The 24793-nt window shown below is 30.0% G+C and overlaps 1 protein-coding gene across 1 annotated transcript; it reads left to right on the top strand.

The window, feature by feature from the left end:
- The first annotated feature begins 273 nt into the window (after positions 1–273).
- On the top strand, positions 274–836 carry LOC131874060 (SKP1-like protein 1B). The gene is made up of 2 exons (XM_059217279.1): positions 274–579; positions 717–836. The coding sequence occupies exons 1-2, from the start codon at positions 274–276 to the stop codon at positions 834–836; spliced, it is 426 nt and encodes a 141-aa protein (XP_059073262.1).
- The last annotated feature ends 23957 nt before the right edge of the window (positions 837–24793 follow it).

Raw genomic sequence — 24793 nt, 5'->3', positions numbered from 1 at the left:
AGGGACTTGATTTACGGGCAGAAGTTTGGCCACGCAAACGGGCACACATGAAAGTATGCGTTGCGTCGGCTACGAAAACCCTAATTAAATCCTCACTTTCTTCATATATATAACACAAACTTCCGCCCATAAAAAATATCATATCAGATATTGCTTCATATAATACCGACCCTTATCTTCTTAGACCGATCATTATATTGTATTCGATTATATTAATACTGGATTTGCTATCCTCTCAATTTAGTTCGAATTTTGTTTCCAGTTTCAGTGTCAATGGAAGGTGGTAAGGTGATTTTGAGGAGCTCCGACAATCAAAATTTCGAAGTAGATAAGGTTGTGGCCATGGAGTCGCAAACCATAAAAGATCTGATTCAACTCGCAGGGGATACACCTTCTACTTCTCAACCTTCCATGTCACTCACAAATGTTTCGGGTGATATTTTGGCTATGGTTATCGAGTATTGCAAATATCACGTACATGCAAAAAAGTCAGATTCAGGCATATCACCTCAAGATGTGAAGAAATGGGATAAAGAGTTGGTAGCTGTTGATTGGACTATTGTGTTAAAATTGATAATGGTATTTTTCTTCCTTTTTTTGTTTCAGCAATAAAAATCTTTTAAATTTTATCTGCTCTAGGTTTTCTATTTTATTAAATGATTAATGAAGTAAAGTTATAATGTTTTAATGATTGAATGAATAATTTATATGTGCAGGCTGCTAATTATCTGAATATAAGTGATCTTGCTGAGTTGACGTGTAAAGCTATGGCTGATGACATTGCTTCCTGTAAAGATGCAGAAGAAATGCGTCAAAAATATCACATTAAAAAATGATGTTGAAGAGGATGAAGAAATTTGTCAAAAAGTATTTAAGTGATAGTGTTGGATTTGATTTTAAATACTCTAATATAGAGTTCCGTTTGATGGACATAATGCCCTGCGTGGCTAATACTCTGTTTATGGTTTTTTTTTAATCTTTTTTGTGACAGTCTCAGACTGTTTTGAAGCACAAATTTCCAGCTATATGTATTCTTATATATATATATATATATATATAAAACATTTAAGAAATTATTTATCAATTAAATTTTTTAATTCTATAATGAAATATATATAAGATTGATAATCGCTATCATTGTAACTTTTCAACATTTTTTTAAAAGCATTTTTTATTTTTAGTTTGGAAAAATTGTACAACTTACTTTTAAATCATATAACTAACATTTAAGACTAGTATTTAAGTCTTCTTAAATACTATATCAATATCTAATATCTAATATCTAATATAAATGTTTTCACATCAATATCTTTCTTAGTCTCAATATATTTAATTCTGTTAAATTAGATTTTGTATCAATATCTAATATAAATGTTTTCACATCAATATCTTTCTTAGTCTCATAACTACTTTCAATTTTGTTTTGAAACCTCAACTACTATCTCTTATGGTGATCATTGTGGAGATCATATGTTGTTACTCTTAATTTCTACGTAGGTGATTTACAAATTCCTTGTATTATCATTAGATCCATGAAAATGTAAATAAGAGTATAACCGACCTACTCATTTCTTGCATTGCAATTATTAGTTAGAATGTGCAACATTGCAATTTAAAACAATGTAAACTAGAATACCTATATTTAAAAAATATATGTAAAATATGCCGAGAGATATCTTATAATAGAAGAGATTCATCTGTAAAATAAATGTTCTTCTAAAATACTAAACACCAAGAATACAAATCCATTAAAATCCTGCATGTAAAAAGATGTGAATCTAGTGGGAGACAAGTGGCAAGGGTTCAATTTTATTTAGAGAAATAAAATAACACCTCCATAAAAGCTGAAACATGGCATATTTCATGCACTTACCTATCATTTGCATGTCAAATTGTTTCAAAAATGGATTTTTGTTTACAGACATTTTGATGTCATTGTAGAGGCCTCTTGACATAATTAGAACCACCAAGTCCTTAATTCAATGATTGGAGATATGAGATTAAAAAATTGAGGAAGAAAACAATTGAGGGAAAATAACAAAATAGATGAGGGTATTGAACATGATATGGATTATCAATAGAGTTTTGTTTTGAGTATGTGTTATATTAATCAATTTGAATATAATACAAATTTTGCATATTTTGTTGGAAGTTTAAGTTTGAGAACATCAATTTCAAAAAATAAATTCATTGAATATATTTTTATGATGATATTTGTTAGTCTTCATTCAAGTATTTTTTAATCAAATTTTTGACTTCTTATAGGTGTCAAAAATCCAATTTCAATTACTTCATAATGATATAAGTTATTTTTTCATGCTTTGTTGAAAGTTCCTAAAATTATTGATTGAAGTTTAGATTATCCTTTTTTTGCCTCTTAGTTCATAAAATTCTTCCATATTTTCAAATTTTAGAAATTGAATAGGTGTTAGAAAGGTATTAATGATATCTTTTAGCCATTAATAAATTTATTTATATTCATCTTTAGGTATCTTTTATTTAGTTTGTCAGTTTTCACATTTTAGCTCATTACTTGGATATTTGACATTTCAAAAAGATTTTATTTCCCGTTATGAGTTCATTTCAGCCAACTAATATTTACTAAGATTATTGATGATCTTGAGTAAGGATAATAATAAGTATTGAAAAATGACATCTCAACACATCTCAAGTGGTGTAATATTTTTCCTTATCTTTATAGGCTAATACATAAATTATATACAATTGGTAAAAAATTATTATAGAATATATTCATGTTGTACTATCAAATTTTCTCATGTGGATAATGACATATTTTATGTGATATTTTAGACTTTGACTTCCCATGCACACTTAAGACCAAAATTTGAGATATATACGATGACTATTTTGTGTCACTATTTCTAGATAATCATGCTATGGATTTCCTCATTCATTTTGATAATATAGATAATATACCCTTTAAAGATGAACTACTTTAGAGAAGAATGTATGCGTTGTAGTTCTATAAAAAAAAATTATTTAGAGACTTTTCCTCTTTCTCCTCCTCATGTTAATATTACATCACCATCTCTTGTTTCTCTTCATAAGATTAGAGTTACAATGACCCCTAATAATTCAATTTAGTAGGATATTTATCATATTTCAGATGTATCTATTTAGGATTCCTATTTATCATACATTTTTATTTGGAGGATTCCTATTTTTTTGTTTGATGATAGTTATGATATTTTTTATATAATAATCTTTGTATATAGAGATTATTCTTCATGAGCCTTCACAACATAATGGATTGGTTACATCTTATTGCATTGTGACATTCTTTGATTTTGACATGTGGACACTTGTTAGTATTCATAGGCACCTATTCATAAGAATTCTCCCTCTAGCCATCTTCTTGAATTTGGAGTTTCTTTTGCATGCATATTTAGATTTATTTCTTACTAAGAGGAGGAATTTAATTTTAGTGTATTGGATCATTGTTTGCCTTTGGGCATTCATGATTGGCATACAATCTACTTTTTTATGCAAGCATTTATTATCTCACTCTTTCCATCCATAAACTATTGATCATATTATTATAATTTAGTACTTTGAGGGTCATATTAATCTCTCCTTCCATTTCTTCTTTCACATTTTCTATCTTTTAGAGAATTTTTTCCCCTAATTTTTTCCTCCACTCCTTTTTTGAGTTTCTTTTTTTTTTTTTTTTCACATAGGTACCTAAAAGGACTTTACTACTGAAACCCATTTGCATTAATAGATTAGTGTTCATCCTCGAGTTATAATCAATGGGATAATTTTAGAGTGAATATTACAATTTGGTTCCCATCTAGATCCTATTCACATTCAATTAAGTTTACATAAGGTATTTTTTAGGTTATTTATTCTTTGTGAACCTCGTGTCAAATAATTGTGACACTTTTTTATTATATTTTGTTGTCTTACCTCTTCACATTTCCTATGTAAGAAAGGTATCTCTTGTGTACAATATGTATAATTGTATCATTATTGAATCTTGTAATAAATAACCCACTCTTTCCTACTTTATTTCACAATGTTATATCTAGTTTTACAAGTGATCCTAAAATCTTGAATATGGTGTGACTTACTTTTTTATATTTTCATAAAAATATACTTGGCTGGAGAAATTTAGAGTTGTTAATTTTTTATTGAATTTTCCCCAAAAAAGGGTTTATGCTATCACATGAGTTTCTATCAAAATACATAACATACCTAAAAAGTGTAAATGGGAATTAAAAACAAAATTTGGAATAGTCATGACTTGGCTAATATCAAGGCCTTCTTATGACTTGTATACTAAAAAAATATATAGTAGGTCATGATATTATAATCATAAAGTGCTAATAAAAATTATCTTGAATTAAAATAATACATTTTTCTACGTATTTAAGTTTTCCTTGTGGTGATGAACTTGTGTTTTGAAAAGAGGTAAAAAAAATTTAAACTTTGTAAGAGTAGGGGGGCCTTATGCATGAAACATTCTACTAGCAGTGAGACATCTTATTTTTTTCTTTGAATAATGTAATTCAATTTTTTTTGTAAGCGTAGATGGGTTTCATCTAAGAGTTTTTGATAAAAGTGGGTTAGATTGAACTCCCCTAGGTTAAAAACATATTGTTAAAGTAAGCCCCAGATAGAGTTCCCTTTGCAATTTAAATTCTTGAGAATAATATAATTTTTAAATGACTAACTTAAAAATTATTTTACAAGTATGCATGGTCTTAATTTTATCTACTTAAAGAGTATAATATGTATTATGTTAAAGTGCATCAAAAATTTTACATTAAACAAAGCACTGATAACAAATATGTATAATAGTACAAGTCACATGACATCAGGAAGTGGATAAAAATGATACTACTATAAACAAAAAAATAAATAGAAACATAAAAGATGGATTAAGACCAAGGAACTTTGTGCAAAAGGTGACTTGGACTAGCTTTCTCAAGGTGGCCTAAAATTAAGTTGTAGTAAGGTGCTCTATACCTCACATTTTATTTATGAAATCACTCCTTGAATACAAATCATTGTTAGGATATAAAGGGAATCGATATTCATGAAGCCTCCTTAATGTGACAGAGACAACAATATATGAATAATTACCAACCTTCTCAAATCACTAACCTTAGGATGAGACCTAAACTTAAAGTGAAATAAAATCCTAATTGGGAGAGCACCATATATAGACTAGATAGCTCCTCCCTACCACCAACAACCATGGGTAAATTATCATTAGACTAGGAAATAAGAGGTGCCAATTTGACCATTTTCCACCCATTTCTCAATCACATGACTTGCAAGAAAATTAACTACTTTGTTACATTTCAAGAATAGTACCATAAATCATTCATTAACAATTTATTGTGCCCATTTTACTAATTTATACTATAAAATGATGGACAATAGAAGCATCTTATCAATGTCCATATTACACAATGTTTGGTGAATAATAATCACTTCATAGATTTGGTTATCAAATCCACATGTTTCATAAGCATCCTAATGGAATTATCATTATAGTCCATGAATTCATCTTCCAATACCACTCAAGAACTTACATAAAGATATTCTTCTCAACTTTAAAACTAGGTAGCTAATTTTTGAAGATAAAACCATCTTTCCCAAAAGCAAGCCACCCCTCTAGAGCAACCAAAAGCCCCAATGCATTGACACTGGCCAAACCGCCAAACACTAGGAGCACATTGCAATATGCCATCAACTAACAACTTAGTTTCTTGAAGACAAACAATACATGGGGAATGAGTAGCAACCAAATCACAAATGGCCTTTTATCTGGGAATGCTATTCAATCCCCTTACATTCCAAGAGAGAACAATCATTGAGAAGATTGGGTGAAATGTCAATCAATGGGTTTCATAGATCTAGATTCCAAAGCGTCTCCCTAGTTAATTTGACTTTCTCTTGATCCTTCTTACGACCTCTCCCAAAAGATTTCTTTGGAGGAACTTTTGTGAGATATCTTTGCTGCAACCCAAGAGCTTGAGACAAATCACTACATTTACTAGAATCCAAAGCTTCCTGCACCAAATCTACCAAAACTACATCATCTTTTGTATCTTTAGAACCAAATTGACACTGCTATATCTGCACAATTATCAACACACATATTTTATATCAAACAATTATCAGCACATATATTTTGATTTATTTCTTAGAAAGAAATTATGTTTCACAAGTAAAAATAAAAAAATCCTTTTAACATATACTAAAACAGACCTATATTTTGAAACTATATCATAGACATAAATCATATTTAAAATAGCCATAACAAAACACACAAATCCACCTCAAACATTATTTAGCACATAAAGTTTTGTGTAAACGACAAAAGGGCCATAAACAAGTTAAAAAAATAACGTGAATTGGAAGTAAAGACAATACAAAATGACAAATGTAGTCCAAAATACACGTTTGGAAACTTCCGTTGTGGAAAGCACGCCAACTTGCGCATTATCTGTCCATTTGCACGACCTAAAAAACGTGAACCAAACGCATTATATGCCTACACTCACGCATTAACAAATATGTACTTATTCCGTTATCTCTCATCTGTAGAATATGGTAAACTTTTTTTGACTTATTCTACTCACCTTAACGTTACTCTTCCTTTGACTCAACTCATTCTCCCTTGCACGGCCAAATTAATTCGGTATGGAATTAAAATAATTTAAAACGTCTGTTCAACACATTGGAAGCTTATTTGCAACATTTTTTCTTACTCATTTCAAGTGGATGCCTAACTTTAATATATTATTTAATTTGAAGTGTTCAAATATATGAAAATAGATTGGAGAAAAGAAAAGAAAGGACATAAAATAAGTGAAAAAATAAAACAAGGGATGTAGTTTTTGGTCATGTACAACTTTAATATATTTTTCTTTGTCATTTATTACACGGTCTTACATTAAAGTTATTGCACATTATAGCCTTCGCATGTATTTTCTTTATGTTAGTTCAATTATGATATGAAGAGCACATAGAAATAAGGCCACAATCATATACATTTTGTAGGATTTTAAATGCAAGCATCTTTTACAACAAATATGGACAAATAATCGAAGAAGTCAAAGCTACAAACAACTTAACATAAAAAAGAAATTGAAAGATAAAATAGTTTCTTCTTTTTAATTTTTTTTACAAATATAAACAACATATGACATTAATCGATTGTTGTTCTTCTATTCCTTTGTAGTGCCTTCAACACATTACAAGGTTCCAATCATGTCTTTCTGCTTATCATTAAGAACTTGACTTATGCAAGATTATATTTGAGAGTGTGAATGAGATCCAAAAAGAAACTAGTTAGTTAATATACCTTTTCCACACTAATAGACTACTACACAAAGATATGGAGGTCTTGTTCATGTGTTTTGTATATACGTTTTCCATTTGTTTAGATTAAATCAATATTGGAGCATCTCAAGGATTGGGCTAAGGAATGACATAAAGGGGAGTCAACGTGTAATGGGTATATGGAGATGAAATGTTATAATTAGGGCATACTTAGTGAGAATTTTTTGAAAAGATTAGAAAATTAGAGAATATATTGCAACCTATATATTTTGAGGATGAATTTGAAATGCAAAGAGTTCACATGTTGGAGTTTAGGATTCTATAACTCGAGGTTGATTAATTTTATAACCGCACAAGTAACCAACAAAAGAATATGTGTATTTTAATTCAAGGCAGTATTAAACTCAAATTCATTTGTGACCTATGTTGAATTGTGTGTGTGTGTGTGTGTGTGAGAGAGAGAGAGAGAGAGAGAGAGAGAGAGAGAGAGAGAGAGAGAGAGAGAGAGAGAGAGAGAGAGAGAGAGAGAGAGAGAGAGAGAGAGAGAGAGAGAGAGAGAGAGAGAGAGAGAGAGAGAGAGAGAGATAATGAGATATAAATATGCAAAGAGAGTAAGGATGAGAATATATCTAGATAAATGGGTCAAGAGTGAGAGGTAAAGGAGGTAATATAGAAAAGTAATAGAGAGAAGGAGAGATAGAGATAGGTTGGGAGAAACAAGAAGAGTACGTGGCTATGAGAGAGAGAGAGAGAGGGGGGGAGGGAGATTGACTCAAGATGACAAAATTTTTAATATCAAAATTAAATTTGCATGATTTAATATGGTGGGATAGTTTCAAAATACCAAAAGGAAAAGTAAAGAGAAAATTGGATTTTGACCTAAAATACTAAAATATTCAAGGGTAAAGTTTCTTCCATGTAAGTAGATTGCCAAGTTATTTAGGGAGTTCCTAAATATTGAGAAAAATCCTAATACCATCTACAAACATATGACAAGATATAAAATATAGGCAAAAGATAGGAAAAATTGGAAAAATCTACCATAAAACACTAAGAAAAAGTAAGAGTGAGAGGCATGGGATGAAAAAGAGAACCGAAATAATTTTATTGTAAGAGATAACATAGTTCTAAAATAATCAATGGAGGTTCACTATTTCTTTTCCTTACCAAGCTCTACAGATTAGTATTCTACATATTGAGTCTTGTGGACCTAGAATCATGTAAATAAATAAATTTATGTAATACATTATGCATCAAATATGTGAGTGAATTGAATGATAAGCATGGTAAGACCATGAGTTGGAGATGATATCAAGGAATAATGATTTGTCTCTTAGTAGCCAATAAACACTCATGCAAATACATATGCCCCCAATGTGACATCAAATAACAAAAGCACACATGGGTACATGTAAGGCGATAAGTCTTATCAGTGATGGAGATGTGAATGCATGTCATGCTATTGATAATATGGGGAAGGCACAATGTAACTCTAAGAATATGGTTATGTCAAATGGATACATAATATGATAATGAATGCATAAATCTTGATGTACTTTATGTTAGGAAAGTGAGATATTTAATTGTAATTCTATGTATAATGTGGGCCATATCTCCAAACATAATAGAGAGGGAACATGGATGACCACTCTCGTGTATGAGAGATAATATTATTTAATTATTATCATGGTTTGTTTAGATATTAGTTGTAGTGGCATTCATGAAGGAAGTGGAGCACAATGGTGGTAATTACAAATCAAGTAAAACTCATTTACATCATCTTCTACTTCTAGGTGCTAGAATTGGGAGTTAAGGATGTTTGCATATTAGATGAGTGGTAGCTTCCATAGTGGAGCACTAGACTTGGAGATATGAACCATCAAGATTTATTGATCAGATATGCAGTATGAGTTATGTTTTCTATTCATGGATGAATTGATTGAGCACATGGGGGCATTGGGGTTTCATTATACCATGGTTTTCTAGTGGTACATGGTTTTGAGTATTCATTAATGGTTTCCTCTCAACTCTCCCCTATAAATTTTACTCTTTAGATAAAGTTTTCATGGATTGTTTACAAGTACATAAGTTTTTTGTACAAATATTTTTCCACATATATCCGATATCATGCGTTTAGTTGTAAGGGTTTACTAATTTAACCTCCACATAATCTCATAATGTTATCCGATGTCAATGTGTTAAGTAAAATAGGATTTGTAGCATACTTTTTGAAGGGATAACATTTGTAATAATTTAACTTGATTTAAAAACACTCTAATATGATAAAACATCTTCTTAAAATATGAACAGATCACATGAACAAAATAATATGCAAAGTGTGAAAGATTATATAAAGTTAATAGCCTCTACATAAAAGAAATAAATACAATAATATAACAAAAATGTATAATAAGAAAAAGTACATATCTCAATATAAAATATATTAATAAAGAGTACAAATATTAAAAGAGGCCCTTCATATATATAAAACTGTTGGAAAAAGACCCTCATATATATTTCTTCCATTATTTCAATAAAAATAAGAAAATAATGGAAAGACAAAAACTAAAAAGCTATTGAGGAAAGGCCCTCTTATATATATTTCTTCCATTATTTCAATAAATAAGAGAAAGAAAGAAGAAAAAATGATAAACAAACAAACAAACAAACAAACAAACTGTTGAAGGGGCAACGACATGATTTAATATGGTGGGATAGTTTCAAAATACCAAAAGGAAAAGTAAAGAGAAAATTGGATTTTGACCTAAAATACTAAAATATTCAAGGGCAAAGTTTCTTCCATGTAAGTAGATTGCCAAGTTATTTAGGGAGTTCCTAAATATTGAGAAAAATCCTAATACCATCTACAAACATATGACAAGATATAAAATATAGGCAAAAGATAGGAAAAATTGGAAAAATCTACCATAAAACACTAAGAAAAAGTAAGAGTGAGAGGCATGGGATGAAAAAGAGAACCGAAATAATTTTATTGTAAGAGATAACATAGTTCTAAAATAATCAATGGAGGTTCACTATTTCTTTTCCTTACCAAGCTCTACAGATTAGTATTCTACATATTGAGTCTTGTGGACCTAGAATCATGTAAATAAATAAATTTATGTAATACATTATGCATCAAATATGTGAGTGAATTGAATGATAAGCATGGTAAGACCATGAGTTGGAGATGATATCAAGGAATAATGATTTGTCTCTTAGTAGCCAATAAACACTCATGCAAATACATATGCCCCCAATGTGACATCAAATAACAAAAGCACACATGGGTACATGTAAGGCGATAAGTCTTATCAGTGATGGAGATGTGAATGCATGTCATGCTATTGATAATATGGGGAAGGCACAATGTAACTCTAAGAATATGGTTATGCCAAATGGATACATAATATGATAATGAATGCATAAATCTTGATGTACTTTATGTTAGGAAAGTGAGATATTTAATTGTAATTCTATGTATAATGTGGGCCATATCTCCAAACATAATAGAGAGGGAACATGGATGACCACTCTCGTGTATGAGAGATAATATTATTTAATTATTATCATGGTTTGTTTAGATATTAGTTGTAGTGGCATTCATGAAGGAAGTGGAGCACAATGGTGGTAATTACAAATCAAGTAAAACTCATTTACATCATCTTCTACTTCTAGGTGCTAGAATTGGGAGTTAAGGATGTTTGCATATTAGATGAGTGGTAGCTTCCATAGTGGAGCACTAGACTTGGAGATATGAACCATCAAGATTTATTGATCAGATATGCAGTATGAGTTATGTTTTCTATTCATGGATGAATTGATTGAGCACATGGGGGCATTGGGGTTTCATTATACCATGGTTTTCTAGTGGTACATGGTTTTGAGTATTCATTAATGGTTTCCTCTCAACTCTCCCCTATAAATTTTACTCTTTAGATAAAGTTTTCATGGATTGTTTACAAGTACACAAGTTTTTTGTACAAATATTTTTCCACATATATCCGATATCATGCGTTTAGTTGTAAGGGTTTACTAATTTAACCTCCACATAATCTCATAATGTTATCCGATGTCAATGTGTTAAGTAAAATAGGATTTGTAGCATACTTTTTGAAGGGATAACATTTGTAATAATTTAACTTGATTTAAAAACACTCTAATATGATAAAACATCTTCTTAAAATATGAACAGATCACATGAACAAAATAATATGCAAAGTGTGAAAGATTATATAAAGTTAATAGCCTCTACATAAAAGAAATAAATACAATAATATAACAAAAATGTATAATAAGAAAAAGTACATATCTCAATATAAAATATATTAATAAAGAGTACAAATATTAAAAGAGGCCCTTCATATATATAAAACTGTTGGAAAAAGACCCTCATATATATTTCTTCCATTATTTCAATAAAAATAAGAAAATAATGGAAAGACAAAAACTAAAAAGCTATTGAGGAAAGGCCCTCTTATATATATTTCTTCCATTATTTCAATAAATAAGAGAAAGAAAGAAGAAAAAATGATAAACAAACAAACAAACAAACAAACAAACTGTTGAAGGGGCGACGACATGATTTAATATGGTGGGATAGTTTCAAAATACCAAAAGGAAAAGTAAAGAGAAAATTGGATTTTGACCTAAAATACTAAAATATTCAAGGGCAAAGTTTCTTCCATGTAAGTAGATTGCCAAGTTATTTAGGGAGTTCCTAAATATTGAGAAAAATCCTAATACCATCTACAAACATATGACAAGATATAAAATATAGGCAAAAGATAGGAAAAATTGGAAAAATCTACCATAAAACACTAAGAAAAAGTAAGAGTGAGAGGCATGGGATGAAAAAGAGAACCGAAATAATTTTATTGTAAGAGATAACATAGTTCTAAAATAATCAATGGAGGTTCACTATTTCTTTTCCTTACCAAGCTCTACAGATTAGTATTCTACATATTGAGTCTTGTGGACCTAGAATCATGTAAATAAATAAATTTATGTAATACATTATGCATCAAATATGTGAGTGAATTGAATGATAAGCATGGTAAGACCATGAGTTGGAGATGATATCAAGGAATAATGATTTGTCTCTTAGTAGCCAATAAACACTCATGCAAATACATATGCCCCCAATGTGACATCAAATAACAAAAGCACACATGGGTACATGTAAGGCGATAAGTCTTATCAGTGATGGAGATGTGAATGCATGTCATGCTATTGATAATATGGGGAAGGCACAATGTAACTCTAAGAATATGGTTATGTCAAATGGATACATAATATGATAATGAATGCATAAATCTTGATGTACTTTATGTTAGGAAAGTGAGATATTTAATTGTAATTCTATGTATAATGTGGGCCATATCTCCAAACATAATAGAGAGGGAACATGGATGACCACTCTCGTGTATGAGAGATAATATTATTTAATTATTATCATGGTTTGTTTAGATATTAGTTGTAGTGGCATTCATGAAGGAAGTGGAGCACAATGGTGGTAATTACAAATCAAGTAAAACTCATTTACATCATCTTCTACTTCTAGGTGCTAGAATTGGGAGTTAAGGATGTTTGCATATTAGATGAGTGGTAGCTTCCATAGTGGAGCACTAGACTTGGAGATATGAACCATCAAGATTTATTGATCAGATATGCAGTATGAGTTATGTTTTCTATTCATGGATGAATTGATTGAGCACATGGGGGCATTGGGGTTTCATTATACCATGGTTTTCTAGTGGTACATGGTTTTGAGTATTCATTAATGGTTTCCTCTCAACTCTCCCCTATAAATTTTACTCTTTAGATAAAGTTTTCATGGATTGTTTACAAGTACACAAGTTTTTTGTACAAATATTTTTCCACATATATCCGATATCATGCGTTTAGTTGTAAGGGTTTACTAATTTAACCTCCACATAATCTCATAATGTTATCCGATGTCAATGTGTTAAGTAAAATAGGATTTGTAGCATACTTTTTGAAGGGATAACATTTGTAATAATTTAACTTGATTTAAAAACACTCTAATATGATAAAACATCTTCTTAAAATATGAACAGATCACATGAACAAAATAATATGCAAAGTGTGAAAGATTATATAAAGTTAATAGCCTCTACATAAAAGAAATAAATACAATAATATAACAAAAATGTATAATAAGAAAAAGTACATATCTCAATATAAAATATATTAATAAAGAGTACAAATATTAAAAGAGGCCCTTCATATATATAAAACTGTTGGAAAAAGACCCTCATATATATTTCTTCCATTATTTCAATAAAAATAAGAAAATAATGGAAAGACAAAAACTAAAAAGCTATTGAGGAAAGGCCCTCTTATATATATTTCTTCCATTATTTCAATAAATAAGAGAAAGAAAGAAGAAAAAATGATAAACAAACAAACAAACAAAGAAACAAACTGTTGAAGGGGCGACGACATGATTTAATATGGTGGGATAGTTTCAAAATACCAAAAGGAAAAGTAAAGAGAAAATTGGATTTTGACCTAAAATACTAAAATATTCAAGGGCAAAGTTTCTTCCATGTAAGTAGATTGCCAAGTTATTTAGGGAGTTCCTAAATATTGAGAAAAATCCTAATACCATCTACAAACATATGACAAGATATAAAATATAGGCAAAAGATAGGAAAAATTGGAAAAATCTACCATAAAACACTAAGAAAAAGTAAGAGTGAGAGGCATGGGATGAAAAAGAGAACCGAAATAATTTTATTGTAAGAGATAACATAGTTCTAAAATAATCAATGGAGGTTCACTATTTCTTTTCCTTACCAAGCTCTACAGATTAGTATTCTACATATTGAGTCTTGTGGACCTAGAATCATGTAAATAAATAAATTTATGTAATACATTATGCATCAAATATGTGAGTGAATTGAATGATAAGCATGGTAAGACCATGAGTTGGAGATGATATCAAGGAATAATGATTTGTCTCTTAGTAGCCAATAAACACTCATGCAAATACATATGCCCCCAATGTGACATCAAATAACAAAAGCACACATGGGTACATGTAAGGCGATAAGTCTTATCAGTGATGGAGATGTGAATGCATGTCATGCTATTGATAATATGGGGAAGGCACAATGTAACTCTAAGAATATGGTTATGTCAAATGGATACATAATATGATAATGAATGCATAAATCTTGATGTACTTTATGTTAGGAAAGTGAGATATTTAATTGTAATTCTATGTATAATGTGGGCCATATCTCCAAACATAATAGAGAGGGAACATGGATGACCACTCTCGTGTATGAGAGATAATATTATTTAATTATTATCATGGTTTGTTTAGATATTAGTTGTAGTGGCATTCATGAAGGAAGTGGAGCACAATGGTGGTAATTACAAATCAAGTAAAACTCATTTACATCATCTTCTACTTCTAGGTGCTAGAATTGGGAGTTAAGGATGTTTGCATATTAGATGAGTGGTAGCTTCCATAGTGGAGCACTAGACTTGGAGATATGAACCATCAAGATTTATTGATCAGATATGCAGTATGAGTTATGTTTTCTATTCATGGATGAATTGATTGAGCACATGGGGGCATTGGGGTTTCATTATACCATGGTTTTCTAGTGGTACATGGTTTTGAGTATTCATTAATGGTTTCCTCTCAACTCTCCCCTATAAATTTTACTCTTTAGATAAAGTTTTCATGGATTGTTTACAAGTACACAAGTTTTTTGTACAAATATTTTTCCACATATATCCGATATCATGCGTTTAGTTGTAAGGGTTTACTAATTTAACCTCCACATAATCTCATAATGTTATCCGATGTCAATGTGTTAAGTAAAATAGGATTTGTAGCATACTTTTTGAAGGGATAACATTTGTAATAATTTAACTTGATTTAAAAACACTCTAATATGATAAAACATCTTCTTAAAATATGAACAGATCACATGAACAAAATAATATGCAAAGTGTGAAAGATTATATAAAGTTAATAGCCTCTACATAAAAGAAATAAATACAATAATATAACAAAAATGTATAATAAGAAAAAGTACATATCTCAATATAAAATATATTAATAAAGAGTACAAATATTAAAAGAGGCCCTTCATATATATAAAACTGTTGGAAAAAGACCCTCATATATATTTCTTCCATTATTTCAATAAAAATAAGAAAATAATGGAAAGACAAAAACTAAAAAGCTATTGAGGAAAGGCCCTCTTATATATATTTCTTCCATTATTTCAATAAATAAGAGAAAGAAAGAAGAAAAAATGATAAACAAACAAACAAACAAAGAAACAAACTGTTGAAGGGGCGACGACATGATTTAATATGGTGGGATAGTTTCAAAATACCAAAAGGAAAAGTAAAGAGAAAATTGGATTTTGACCTAAAATACTAAAATATTCAAGGGCAAAGTTTCTTCCATGTAAGTAGATTGCCAAGTTATTTAGGGAGTTCCTAAATATTGAGAAAAATCCTAATACCATCTACAAACATATGACAAGATATAAAATATAGGCAAAAGATAGGAAAAATTGGAAAAATCTACCATAAAACACTAAGAAAAAGTAAGAGTGAGAGGCATGGGATGAAAAAGAGAACCGAAATAATTTTATTGTAAGAGATAACATAGTTCTAAAATAATCAATGGAGGTTCACTATTTCTTTTCCTTACCAAGCTCTACAGATTAGTATTCTACATATTGAGTCTTGTGGACCTAGAATCATGTAAATAAATAAATTTATGTAATACATTATGCATCAAATATGTGAGTGAATTGAATGATAAGCATGGTAAGACCATGAGTTGGAGATGATATCAAGGAATAATGATTTGTCTCTTAGTAGCCAATAAACACTCATGCAAATACATATGCCCCCAATGTGACATCAAATAACAAAAGCACACATGGGTACATGTAAGGCGATAAGTCTTATCAGTGATGGAGATGTGAATGCATGTCATGCTATTGATAATATGGGGAAGGCACAATGTAACTCTAAGAATATGGTTATGTCAAATGGATACATAATATGATAATGAATGCATAAATCTTGATGTACTTTATGTTAGGAAAGTGAGATATTTAATTGTAATTCTATGTATAATGTGGGCCATATCTCCAAACATAATAGAGAGGGAACATGGATGACCACTCTCGTGTATGAGAGATAATATTATTTAATTATTATCATGGTTTGTTTAGATATTAGTTGTAGTGGCATTCATGAAGGAAGTGGAGCACAATGGTGGTAATTACAAATCAAGTAAAACTCATTTACATCATCTTCTACTTCTAGGTGCTAGAATTGGGAGTTAAGGATGTTTGCATATTAGATGAGTGGTAGCTTCCATAGTGGAGCACTAGACTTGGAGATATGAACCATCAAGATTTATTGATCAGATATGCAGTATGAGTTATGTTTTCTATTCATGGATGAATTGATTGAGCACATGGGGGCATTGGGGTTTCATTATACCATGGTTTTCTAGTGGTACATGGTTTTGAGTATTCATTAATGGTTTCCTCTCAACTCTCCCCTATAAATTTTACTCTTTAGATAAAGTTTTCATGGATTGTTTACAAGTACACAAGTTTTTTGTACAAATATTTTTCCACATATATCCGATATCATGCGTTTAGTTGTAAGGGTTTACTAATTTAACCTCCACATAATCTCATAATGTTATCCGATGTCAATGTGTTAAGTAAAATAGGATTTGTAGCATACTTTTTGAAGGGATAACATTTGTAATAATTTAACTTGATTTAAAAACACTCTAATATGATAAAACATCTTCTTAAAATATGAACAGATCACATGAACAAAATAATATGCAAAGTGTGAAAGATTATATAAAGTTAATAGCCTCTACATAAAAGAAATAAATACAATAATATAACAAAAATGTATAATAAGAAAAAGTACATATCTCAATATAAAATATATTAATAAAGAGTACAAATATTAAAAGAGGCCCTTCATATATATAAAACTGTTGGAAAAAGACCCTCATATATATTTCTTCCATTATTTCAATAAAAATAAGAAAATAATGGAAAGACAAAAACTAAAAAGCTATTGAGGAAAGGCCCTCTTATATATATTTCTTCCATTATTTCAATAAATAAGAGAAAGAAAGAAGAAAAAATGATAAACAAACAAACAAACAAAGAAACAAACTGTTGAAGGGGCGACGACATGATTTAATATGGTGGGATAGTTTCAAAATACCAAAAGGAAAAGTAAAGAGAAAATTGGATTTTGACCTAAAATACTAAAATATTCAAGGGCAAAGTTTCTTCCATGTAAGTAGATTGCCAAGTTATTTAGGGAGTTCCTAAATATTGAGAAAAATCCTAATACCATCTACAAACATATGACAAGATATAAAATATAGGCAAAAGATAGGAAAAATTGGAAAAATCTACCATAAAACACTAAGAAAAAGTAAGAGTGAGAGGCATGGGATGAAAAAGAGAACCGAAATAATTTTATTGTAAGAGATAACATAGTTCTAAAATAATCAATGGAGGTTCACTATTTCTTTTCCTTACCAAGCTCTACAGATTAGTATTCTACATATTGAGTCTTGTGGACCTAGAATCATGTAAATAAATAAATTTATGTAATACATTATGCATCAAATATGTGAGTGAATTGAATGATAAGCATGGTAAGACCATGAGTTGGAGATGATATCAAGGAATAATGATTTGTCTCTTAGTAGCCAATAAACACTCATGCAAATACATATGCCCCCAATGTGACATCAAATAACAAAAGCACACATGGGTACATGTAAGGCGATAAGTCTTATCAGTGATGGAGATGTGAATGCATGTCATGCTATTGATAATATGGGGAAGGCACAATGTAACTCTAAGAATATGGTTATGTCAAATGGATACATAATATGATAATGAATGCATAAATCTTGATGTACTTTATGTTAGGAAAGTGAGATATTTAATTGTAATTCTATGTATAATGTGGGCCATATCTCCAAACATAATAGAGAGGGAACATGGATGACCACTCTCGTGTATGAGAGATAATATTATTTAATTATTATCATGGTTTGTTTAGATATTAGTTGTAGTGGCATTCATGAAGGAAGTGGAGCACAATGGTGGTAATTACAAATCAAGTAAAACTCATTTACATCATCTTCTACTTCTAGGTGCTAGAATTGGGAGTTAAGGATGTTTGCATATTAGATGAGTGGTAGCTTCCATAGTGGAGCACTAGACTTGGAGATATGAACCATCAAGATTTATTGATCAGATATGCAGTATGAGTTATGTTTTCTATTCATGGATGAATTGATTGAGCACATGGGGGCATTGGGGTTTCATTATACCATGGTTTTCTAGTGGTACATGGTTTTGAGTATTCATTAATGGTTTCCTCTCAACTCTCCCCTATAAATTTTACTCTTTAGATAAAGTTTTCATGGATTGTTTACAAGTACACAAGTTTTTTGTACAAATATTTTTCCACATATATCCGATATCATGCGTTTAGTTGTAAGGGTTTACTAATTTAACCTCCACATAATCTCATAATGTTATCCGATGTCAATGTGTTAAGTAAAATAGGATTTGTAGCATACTTTTTGAAGGGATAACATTTGTAATAATTTAACTTGATTTAAAAACACTCTAATATGATAAAACATCTTCTTAAAATATGAACAGATCACATGAACAAAATAATATGCAAAGTGTGAAAGATTATATAAAGTTAATAGCCTCTACATAAAAGAAATAAATACAATAATATAACAAAAATGTATAATAAGAAAAAGTACATATCTCAATATAAAATATATTAATAAAGAGTACAAATATTAAAAGAGGCCCTTCATATATATAAAACTGTTGGAAAAAGACCCTCATATATATTTCTTCCATTATTTCAATAAAAATAAGAAAATAATGGAAAGACAAAAACTAAAAAGCTATTGAGGAAAGGCCCTCTTATATATATTTCTTCCATTATTTCAATAAATAAGAGAAAGAAAGAAGAAAAAATGATAAACAAACAAACAAACAAAGAAACAAACTGTTGAAGGGGCGACGACATGATTTAATATGGTGGGATAGTTTCAAAATACCAAAAGGAAAAGTAAAGAGAAAATTGGATTTTGACCTAAAATACTAAAATATTCAAGGGCAAAGTTTCTTCCATGTAAGTAGATTGCCAAGTTATTTAGGGAGTTCCTAAATATTGAGAAAAATCCTAATACCATCTACAAACATATGACAAGATATAAAATATAGGCAAAAGATAGGAAAAATTGGAAAAATCTACCATAAAACACTAAGAAAAAGTAAGAGTGAGAGGCATGGGATGAAAAAGAGAACCGAAATAATTTTATTGTAAGAGATAACATAGTTCTAAAATAATCAATGGAGGTTCACTATTTCTTTTCCTTACCAAGCTCTACAGATTAGTATTCTACATATTGAGTCTTGTGGACCTAGAATCATGTAAATAAATAAATTTATGTAATACATTATGCATCAAATATGTGAGTGAATTGAATGATAAGCATGGTAAGACCATGAGTTGGAGATGATATCAAGGAATAATGATTTGTCTCTTAGTAGCCAATAAACACTCATGCAAATACATATGCCCCCAATGTGACATCAAATAACAAAAGCACACATGGGTACATGTAAGGCGATAAGTCTTATCAGTGATGGAGATGTGAATGCATGTCATGCTATTGATAATATGGGGAAGGCACAATGTAACTCTAAGAATATGGTTATGTCAAATGGATACATAATATGATAATGAATGCATAAATCTTGATGTACTTTATGTTAGGAAAGTGAGATATTTAATTGTAATTCTATGTATAATGTGGGCCATATCTCCAAACATAATAGAGAGGGAACATGGATGACCACTCTCGTGTATGAGAGATAATATTATTTAATTATTATCATGGTTTGTTTAGATATTAGTTGTAGTGGCATTCATGAAGGAAGTGGAGCACAATGGTGGTAATTACAAATCAAGTAAAACTCATTTACATCATCTTCTACTTCTAGGTGCTAGAATTGGGAGTTAAGGATGTTTGCATATTAGATGAGTGGTAGCTTCCATAGTGGAGCACTAGACTTGGAGATATGAACCATCAAGATTTATTGATCAGATATGCAGTATGAGTTATGTTTTCTATTCATGGATGAATTGATTGAGCACATGGGGGCATTGGGGTTTCATTATACCATGGTTTTCTAGTGGTACATGGTTTTGAGTATTCATTAATGGTTTCCTCTCAACTCTCCCCTATAAATTTTACTCTTTAGATAAAGTTTTCATGGATTGTTTACAAGTACATAAGTTTTTTGTACAAATATTTTTCCACATATATCCGATATCATGCGTTTAGTTGTAAGGGTTTACTAATTTAACCTCCACATAATCTCATAATGTTATCCGATGTCAATGTGTTAAGTAAAATAGGATTTGTAGCATACTTTTTGAAGGGATAACATTTGTAATAATTTAACTTGATTTAAAAACACTCTAATATGATAAAACATCTTCTTAAAATATGAACAGATCACATGAACAAAATAATATGCAAAGTGTGAAAGATTATATAAAGTTAATAGCCTCTACATAAAAGAAATAAATACAATAATATAACAAAAATGTATAATAAGAAAAAGTACATATCTCAATATAAAATATATTAATAAAGAGTACAAATATTAAAAGAGGCCCTTCATATATATAAAACTGTTGGAAAAAGACCCTCATATATATTTCTTCCATTATTTCAATAAAAATAAGAAAATAATGGAAAGACAAAAACTAAAAAGCTATTGAGGAAAGGCCCTCTTATATATATTTCTTCCATTATTTCAATAAATAAGAGAAAGAAAGAAGAAAAAATGATAAACAAACAAACAAACAAACAAACAAACTGTTGAAGGGGCGACGACATGATTTAATATGGTGGGATAGTTTCAAAATACCAAAAGGAAAAGTAAAGAGAAAATTGGATTTTGACCTAAAATACTAAAATATTCAAGGGCAAAGTTTCTTCCATGTAAGTAGATTGCCAAGTTATTTAGGGAGTTCCTAAATATTGAGAAAAATCCTAATACCATCTACAAACATATGACAAGATATAAAATATAGGCAAAAGATAGGAAAAATTGGAAAAATCTACCATAAAACACTAAGAAAAAGTAAGAGTGAGAGGCATGGGATGAAAAAGAGAACCGAAATAATTTTATTGTAAGAGATAACATAGTTCTAAAATAATCAATGGAGGTTCACTATTTCTTTTCCTTACCAAGCTCTACAGATTAGTATTCTACATATTGAGTCTTGTGGACCTAGAATCATGTAAATAAATAAATTTATGTAATACATTATGCATCAAATATGTGAGTGAATTGAATGATAAGCATGGTAAGACCATGAGTTGGAGATGATATCAAGGAATAATGATTTGTCTCTTAGTAGCCAATAAACACTCATGCAAATACATATGCCCCCAATGTGACATCAAATAACAAAAGCACACATGGGTACATGTAAGGCGATAAGTCTTATCAGTGATGGAGATGTGAATGCATGTCATGCTATTGATAATATGGGGAAGGCACAATGTAACTCTAAGAATATGGTTATGCCAAATGGATACATAATATGATAATGAATGCATAAATCTTGATGTACTTTATGTTAGGAAAGTGAGATATTTAATTGTAATTCTATGTATAATGTGGGCCATATCTCCAAACATAATAGAGAGGGAACATGGATGACCACTCTCGTGTATGAGAGATAATATTATTTAATTATTATCATGGTTTGTTTAGATATTAGTTGTAGTGGCATTCATGAAGGAAGTGGAGCACAATGGTGGTAATTACAAATCAAGTAAAACTCATTTACATCATCTTCTACTTCTAGGTGCTAGAATTGGGAGTTAAGGATGTTTGCATATTAGATGAGTGGTAACTTCCATAGTGGAGCACTAGACTTGGAGATATGAACCATCAAGATTTATTGATCAGATATGCAGTATGAGTTATGTTTTCTATTCATGGATGAATTGATTGAGCACATGGGGGCATTGGGGTTTCATTATACCATGGTTTTCTAGTGGTACATGGTTTTGAGTATTCATTAATGGTTTCCTCTCAACTCTCCCCTATAAATTTTACTCTTTAGATAAAGTTTTCATGGATTGTTTACAAGTACATAAGTTTTTTGTACAAATATTTTTCCACATATATCCGATATCATGCGTTTAGTTGTAAGGGTTTACTAATTTAACCTCCACATAATCTCATAATGTTATCCGATGTCAATGTGTTAAGTAAAATAGGATTTGTAGCATACTTTTTGAAGGGATAACATTTGTAATAATTTAACTTGATTTAAAAACACTCTAATATGATAAAACATCTTCTTAAAATATGAACAGATCACATGAACAAAATAATATGCAAAGTGTGAAAGATTATATAAAGTTAATAGCCTCTACATAAAAGAAATAAATACAATAATATAACAAAAATGTATAATAAGAAAAAGTACATATCTCAATATAAAATATATTAATAAAGAGTACAAATATTAAAAGAGGCCCTTCATATATATAAAACTGTTGGAAAAAGACCCTCATATATATTTCTTCCATTATTTCAATAAAAATAAGAAAATAATGGAAAGACAAAAACTAAAAAGCTATTGAGGAAAGGCCCTCTTATATATATTTCTTCCATTATTTCAATAAATAAGAGAAAGAAAGAAGAAAAAATGATAAACAAACAAACAAACAAACAAACAAACTGTTGAAGGGGCGACGACATGATTTAATATGGTGGGATAGTTTCAAAATACCAAAAGGAAAAGTAAAGAGAAAATTGGATTTTGACCTAAAATACTAAAATATTCAAGGGCAAAGTTTCTTCCATGTAAGTAGATTGCCAAGTTATTTAGGGAGTTCCTAAATATTGAGAAAAATCCTAATACCATCTACAAACATATGACAAGATATAAAATATAGGCAAAAGATAGGAAAAATTGGAAAAATCTACCATAAAACACTAAGAAAAAGTAAGAGTGAGAGGCATGGGATGAAAAAGAGAACCGAAATAATTTTATTGTAAGAGATAACATAGTTCTAAAATAATCAATGGAGGTTCACTATTTCTTTTCCTTACCAAGCTCTACAGATTAGTATTCTACATATTGAGTCTTGTGGACCTAGAATCATGTAAATAAATAAATTTATGTAATACATTATGCATCAAATATGTGAGTGAATTGAATGATAAGCATGGTAAGACCATGAGTTGGAGATGATATCAAGGAATAATGATTTGTCTCTTAGTAGCCAATAAACACTCATGCAAATACATATGCCCCCAATGTGACATCAAATAACAAAAGCACACATGGGTACATGTAAGGCGATAAGTCTTATCAGTGATGGAGATGTGAATGCATGTCATGCTATTGATAATATGGGGAAGGCACAATGTAACTCTAAGAATATGGTTATGTCAAATGGATACATAATATGATAATGAATGCATAAATCTTGATGTACTTTATGTTAGGAAAGTGAGATATTTAATTGTAATTCTATGTATAATGTGGGCCATATCTCCAAACATAATAGAGAGGGAACATGGATGACCACTCTCGTGTATGAGAGATAATATTATTTAATTATTATCATGGTTTGTTTAGATATTAGTTGTAGTGGCATTCATGAAGGAAGTGGAGCACAATGGTGGTAATTACAAATCAAGTAAAACTCATTTACATCATCTTCTACTTCTAGGTGCTAGAATTGGGAGTTAAGGATGTTTGCATATTAGATGAGTGGTAACTTCCATAGTGGAGCACTAGACTTGGAGATATGAACCATCAAGATTTATTGATCAGATATGCAGTATGAGTTATGTTTTCTATTCATGGATGAATTGATTGAGCACATGGGGGCATTGGGGTTTCATTATACCATGGTTTTCTAGTGGTACATGGTTTTGAGTATTCATTAATGGTTTCCTCTCAACTCTCCCCTATAAATTTTACTCTTTAGATAAAGTTTTCATGGATTGTTTACAAGTACATAAGTTTTTTGTACAAATATTTTTCCACATATATCCGATATCATGCGTTTAGTTGTAAGGGTTTACTAATTTAACCTCCACATAATCTCATAATGTTATCCGATGTCAATGTGTTAAGTAAAATAGGATTTGTAGCATACTTTTTGAAGGGATAACATTTGTAATAATTTAACTTGATTTAAAAACACTCTAATATGATAAAACATCTTCTTAAAATATGAACAGATCACATGAACAAAATAATATGCAAAGTGTGAAAGATTATATAAAGTTAATAGCCTCTACATAAAAGAAATAAATACAATAATATA

The sequence above is a fragment of the Cryptomeria japonica genome, chromosome 3 (genome assembly GCF_030272615.1).
Source record: "Cryptomeria japonica chromosome 3, Sugi_1.0, whole genome shotgun sequence".
Lineage (NCBI taxonomy): Eukaryota > Viridiplantae > Streptophyta > Pinopsida > Cupressales > Cupressaceae > Cryptomeria > Cryptomeria japonica.
The sequence above is the reverse complement of the archived record's forward strand: the minus strand, read 5'-3'. Positions and strand labels throughout refer to the sequence as shown.